The sequence below is a fragment of the Procambarus clarkii genome, chromosome 7 (genome assembly GCF_040958095.1).
Source record: "Procambarus clarkii isolate CNS0578487 chromosome 7, FALCON_Pclarkii_2.0, whole genome shotgun sequence".
In the NCBI taxonomy this organism is placed as follows: Eukaryota; Metazoa; Arthropoda; class Malacostraca; order Decapoda; family Cambaridae; genus Procambarus; species Procambarus clarkii.
The window spans coordinates 51,496,318-51,502,647 of NC_091156.1; the positions used below are offsets into that span (position 1 = coordinate 51,496,318).

Consider the following 6,330-nt stretch of genomic DNA (forward strand, 5'->3'; position numbering starts at 1 on the left):
ATTGTAGAGAAGGTGGTGAATTGTAGAGAAGGTGGTGAATTGTAGAGAAGGTGGTGAATTGTAGAGAAGGTGGTGAATTGTAGAGAAGGTGGTGAATTGTTGAGAAGGTGGTGAATTGTAGGGAAGGATGTGAATGGTACAGAAGTTAGTGAAAGATAGGGAAGATGGTGAAGGGTAGGGAAGGTTTTGAATGATAGGGAAGATCGTGAATGATCGCGATGGTGGATAATGGAAACGGAATATGGGGGTATGTTAATAATTTATCACTGGCGCACCACACCCACGAGACCCGCACTGTCCCAGGTGGGCTCCAGCTTTTCATGGGAGCGCGCGGTAATTCTGAAAAGTGTATACTCTCTTCAATTTTGTCACCTCAATTCTCGTCCAGGGTTTTTCAATTTGGTATCATTGTGTTCGCAATAGAATTCTCTACACGACTAAAGACATATAAAGTCCAAAAGTCCAAACCATCCACAACAAACAGAGAAATTGAGTGCGTGTTACCCGGGAGCGCATAAGAGCGATAAAATGTGTACACTCTCTTCACTTTGGACATCTCAATTCTCGTCCTAGGTCTTTCATTTTGGTAACATTGTGTTTGCAATAGAATTCCCTACAGGAGTATATGCAAATATAAAGTCCAAAAGCCAGGCGTACCACCCACAGCAAACAGAGAAAGTGACGGAGCATAATCCCAGTGAGTGCTAATAAAATGGATATACTGTTTTCAACTTTGTTACCTCAATTCTGGTCCTAGGTCTTTCATTTTGGTATCAATGTATTCGCAATGAAATTCCCTACAAGAGTATATGCATTTAATATCCAAAACCGCTGTGCGCCCCTCCCGAAGCCGCTGCCAATTTGCCGCCGAAAGCGACGCAATGCTGTGTCGTTACTGGGCGAAAGTGCTAACTTAGGAAAGGTGCTGAATGTTAGAGAAAGTGTTGAATGATAGGGATGGTGGTGAAAGCTAAGGAAGGTGGTGAATGATACTGAAGGTGGTTTTTAGTAGAGAAGGTTGTGAATGGTAGGAAAGGTGGAGAAAGATAGTGAATGTGGTGATTGGCAGGGAAGATGATGAATTGAAGGAAATGTTATGAAGGACGGGGAATTTGGTGAATGTTAGGAAAGGTAGTGAATGATAGGGGAGATGGTGAATGGTAGGGAAGGTTGTGAATGTTAGAGAAGGGGGTGAATAGTAGGAAAGTTTTTGAATGTCAGAAAGGGGGTGAATAGTAGGGAAGGTGGTTAAATGTAGTGAATGTGGTCCACTTGTGGGTCTTGATATTCCCCTATGCGTAACCAGGTTTGTATTCCCCGATAACATTCGGCGGTGGAGTCCATATTTCTTGGCGTTCACAGTTTCAATTAATCTGTTTACCATCGTTTTCAATTCCCATACGCATATGGTAATGTCAAGACCCACAAGCCTGGAAACACTCTTCGGCCAATCATCAGCCAGATACCAACACCCACATACAGACTGGATAAACGACTTAATGGCCTGCTGACTCCTTAGGTGCCTTTTGTTTTTAGCCTGAAGTCTCCAAAGGAATTCGTTGACCTTCTGCGGGGAGCACGGGCCATACGGATAAGAGCCTCTCTGGATGTGGAGTCGCTGTCAACCAACGTACCTGTGGACAAAACAATTAAGATGATGATGGACATAGTTTATCGTGATCCGGCTTGTACTCCTCATGACATACCAGAGAGCATACTAAGGAAGTTACTCCAAGCTTGTAGTAAAGAGGCACCCTTCTTGAGCCCGGATGGGCACATGTATAAGCAAGTAGATGGGGGTCGCCATGGGTTCTCCCCTAGGTGTCCTGTTTGCAAACTTAAACATGGGTACCATAAAGCAGATGGTCTTAGTTGACACGGACTTGAAACCCGCCATATACTACAGGTACGTTGACGACATATTTATGCAGGTACCTGATGTCAGACGTTTGCAGCAGTTGAAGAAGGCATTCGGGCAAAATTTCAGATACGAGATGGAGAAGGATGGGAAGCTGCCCTTTCTAGAAGTAACAGTCGTGGAAAGAAATGGTGGCTTCCATATTGCAGTCTACACTAAGGAAAAAAACATAGGAATGTGCCTTAATGCCAACAGTGACTGCCCAGACAGGTACAAAACTAGTGTTGTCAACCCTTACATCGACCGGGCTTTCACTCATATCACTGGTTGGAGGCAGGTAGATGAAGAACTCTGTAGAGTAAAACAGGTCTTAATCAACAATGGCTTCTCTAACGGTTATGTTGAAGGAATCAATAAAAGAAAGGTGAAAAGCCATGCAATCTCTGAAGAGTGAACTAACACAACACTTAAACCCCCATTAGACTGTTTTACAGGAACTTCTTTTCGACGGCTCATAAAATGGAAGAACGTGTCCTGAAAAATATTATTAATAGGAACGTTATCCCCACAGACTCAAATCAGAAGATACAATTAACAATTTACAGTCCCCAAGTGTTTAGCTGGAGGGGCTATTTTCTGGGCATAAGAAACAATTGATTTGTATTGATATTGATGATAGGTTAATATAAATGTAATTAATAAAAGAGCAATAATACAACTTAATAATGACACTAATGATTTATAAATATTTGTTCCTAGTAGATAAAACGTGACTATTAAACCAATTAAAAAAGACAGATACATAAAAGAAATAGCCCAATTTTTCATTTTCTTACCGACATTTACTTTTTCTGGTGCTATTTCTGTATTCTTATTATTATTTTGCCCATGAGTAGTTGTTACTGGACCCCAGTAAGAATCTTCATGTATTCTGTTAGCTGTTCTCAACTCTGCAACATGCGGCTAGGGTAATAACTGAGGCAGTTGTTGACGATTTACAGTTGTCTTTGTTGATGTGGTTGTTATTAACGAAAGTAGAGTATGTGTCATCGTTTTAAAAAGCTATTTTCTTTATTTTTTTAATTACTCTTAAAAATTCATGAAAAGCCCTATCAATGTTCTGGATGCATGAAAAAGTTTGAACATAACGTGCCTTGAAAACGTACTTGAAAAAACATACAGGTAAAGATCTTTTATTATTAAATATGACCGAAAAAGTAAGATTAATAATCATCAGTTGTATCATCTGATTTTTGTCTGTAAGGATAACGTTTCTATTAAAAAAGACGAATATCTGGCGAAAATGAACCTCATTCTTTCTGACCAAACAAAATTCCAAAGGGTAACGAAGGACACTACAGCCGAATTGAAAGCAAAGGTCAACAATTTGATCGAAACTGTGAACGCCAAGAAATCCGGACTCCACCTGCCAAAGATTATTGGGGAATATAAACCTGGATACGCGTATGGAAATGTCAAGACACATAAGCCTGGAAACCCACTTTGGCCAATCATCAGCCAGATACCCACACCCACGTACAGACTGGCGAAGTGACTCAACGGCTTGCTGATTCCTTATGTCCCTTGCGCCTTCAGCCTGAAGTCTCCAAAGGAATTTGTTGACTTACTGCGGGAACACAGGCCACAGGGATAAAAACCTCGTTGGACGTAGAATCACTGTTTACCAACGTACCTGTGGATGAAACAATCGGGATGATAGCGAACAGAGTGTATCGTGATCCGGCCTGTATTCCTCTTGACATACCAGAAAACATTCTAAGGAAACTACTCCATGCTTGTACTAAAGAGGCACCCTTCTTGAGCCCGGATGGGCACATGTATAAGCAAGTAGATGGGGTCGCCATGGGTTCTCCCCTAGTTGTCCTGTTTGCGAACTTCTACATGAGTACCATCGAGCAAAAGGTCCTAGTCGACATGAACTTGAAACCGGCCATATACTGCAGGTATGTTGACGCATTTTTACACAGGCACCTGATGTCAGACATCTGCAGGAGCTGAAGGAGGCATTTGAGCAGAATTCTATGTTGCGTTTCACTTACGAGATGGAGAAGGATGGGAAGCTGCCCTTTCTAGATGTAACAGTCATGGAAAGGAGCGGAGGTTTCCACACTGCAGTCTACACTAAGGAAACAAACATAGGAGTGTGCCTCAATGCCAACAGTGACTGACCAGACAGGTACAAGAGAAGTGTCGTTAACGCTTATGTCGACCGTGCTCTCAGCCACAGCTCTGGATGGAAGCAAGTCTATGAAGAACTCTGTAGGGTAAGGCAGGTCCTAGTCAACAACGGCTTCTCCAATGGTTTCGTTGAAGACATCATAAGAAGGAAAGTGAAACGCCATGCAACCTCTGAAGAGACAACTAACACAACACCTATTCCCTCTATTAGACTATTTTACAGGAACTTCTTTTCCACAGCTCATAAAACGGAGGAAAGGGTCCTGAAAGATATTTTTAAGAATGACGTATATTGGCGACTTGTCACCTCTCCTGACAACTATCTCCTTGTTGTCACGAAGGCTCTTAGCTGCTGCTTTGAGCTCGGGGGACAGTATGGTGCTTCTGTAGTTGCCTCGATTCTTTCCTCCTTCCGCAATAAGTTCTGCTTGTAAGGTGTCTTTGGTGGTGACCTTCTTTTTTGTCTCGAGGAGACCTCGGGTATTCGTCAGAACATCACCCCAAAGAGAATGACGACAATTGAAATCACCTAGCAGGAGCACAGGCTCCGGCAAGGAGTCCAGGAGGTGTTTCAGATCAGGAAGAGAAAGCGGGACACTCGGGGGGAGATAAATGGAAGAAACTGTGTACCATTTCCCCACAAAGATACGAGCAGCAGAACAATGGAGAGGCAAAGGAAAAAGTAAGGGGACAAAGGGAACATCAGTGCGAATCAAGAGAGCAGAAGAATTAGAAGCCCCAGCAATAGCTGGGGGGTAAGGGGAGAGAGGAATAGCCACGAAAACGACCAGGACGAGCACCAAGCAACGGCTCCTGGAGACAGACACAAAGGGGCGAAAACCGCGAAATCAGAAGTTGGAGTTCGAGAAAATTGGCGTAAGAACTTCGAACGTTCCATTGAAGAATAGACAACAACGAGAAGAGAAAGGACAACAACAGAGAACAAGGAAGAAACAAAGGCGAAAGAGCAATATAGCACGTTAAAGAATATTAGGGTTGGGATCAGGGTCAGCAAAGTCAGGGTTAGGGGGCATAGGTAAACTGAGCAAATACGGAGGGAAGGAAGCGGGAGAACAGACCAGAGGGGGGCGGGCGAGGTCCGGAGGAAGAGGAGCAGTCAAGGACAGCAGCAGGAAGAGAGGAAGTAGAAAGAGGGGAGCGCACCTCAGCAAGGGCAGCAACCGAGAGGGAAGTGGGGGCCAAAGAAACCTCCATAGCAGGAACAGGGGGCGCAACCACAGAAATGGGAGGGGAAGGAGCGATAGAGGCAGAAGTAGGGGCCGAGGAAGAAAGCAAAACCTTCTTACCCGCCGAGGAGGAGGAAGGAGAGGAGCCAGGCGTACACTTCTGACGTAGAGACAGGTGTCCCAGCAACTACGTACTGGGCAACGGATTCTAGCGTCTCAACAGGAGAAGCCGAACGAGAGTACACACAACGGTCGTTTGGAGAGCGATGGACATCAGCCCGCACCGACAGGCGGTGGGGAGAGTCAAGAGACGGAGGGGAAGGATGGGAAGGAGGAACGGAGGGAAACGAGGAAGAAGACACAGGAGACAAGACAGACCGGGTAGAAAGGAGGGGAACCCCAGACAGAGGACCAGGAGGTGGATCCTTCGGGATAGAACTCAAAGGAACAGAGGAGGGGGCAGTGGGCGTATCAGGGGTCCAAGGCCCGGAAACGGTTGTGAGTCTGAGGAAGGTACTCACCTAGTTGTACTCACCTAGTTGTGTTTGCGGGGGTTGAGCTCTGGCTCTTTGGTCCCGCCTCTCAACCGTCAATCAACAGGTGTACAGATTCCTGAGCCTATCGGGCTCTGTCATATCTACACTTGAAACTGTGTATGGAGTCAGCCTCCACCACATCACCCCCTAATGCATTCCATTTGTCAACCACTCTGACACTAAAAAAGTTCTTTCTAATATCTCTGTGGCTCATTTGGGCACTCAGTTTCCACCTGTGTCCCCTTGTGCGTGTTCCCCTTGTGTTAAATAGACTGTCTTTATCTACCCTATCAATCCCCTTCAGAATCTTGAATGTGGTGATCATGGCCCCCCTAACTCTTCTGTCTTCCAGCGAAGTGAGGTTTAATTCCCGTAGTCTCTCCTCGTAGCTCATACCTCTCAGCTCGGGTACTAGTCTGGTGGCAAACCTTTGAACCTTTTCCAGTTTAGTCTTATCCTTGACTAGATATGGACTCCATGCTGGGGCTGCATACTCCAGGATTGGCCTGACATATGTGGTATACAAAGTTCTGAATGATTCTTTACACAA

At 44.8% G+C, this 6,330-nt stretch overlaps 1 protein-coding gene across 1 annotated transcript; it reads left to right on the top strand.

Moving 5' to 3' along the window:
• Positions 1–1,805: 1,805 nt before the first annotated feature.
• LOC138358234 (uncharacterized) lies at positions 1,806–2,312 on the top strand. The gene has a single exon (XM_069315893.1). It carries the CDS (start codon positions 1,806–1,808, stop codon positions 2,310–2,312), a length of 507 nt encoding a protein of 168 aa, XP_069171994.1.
• The last annotated feature ends 4,018 nt before the right edge of the window (positions 2,313–6,330 follow it).

Bases quoted from the DNA above. Each gene is read 5' to 3' on its own strand.
- LOC138358234 (XM_069315893.1), top strand. From the start codon at position 1,806: ATGGGTTCTCCCCTAGGTGTCCTGTTTGCAAACTTAAACATGGGTACC.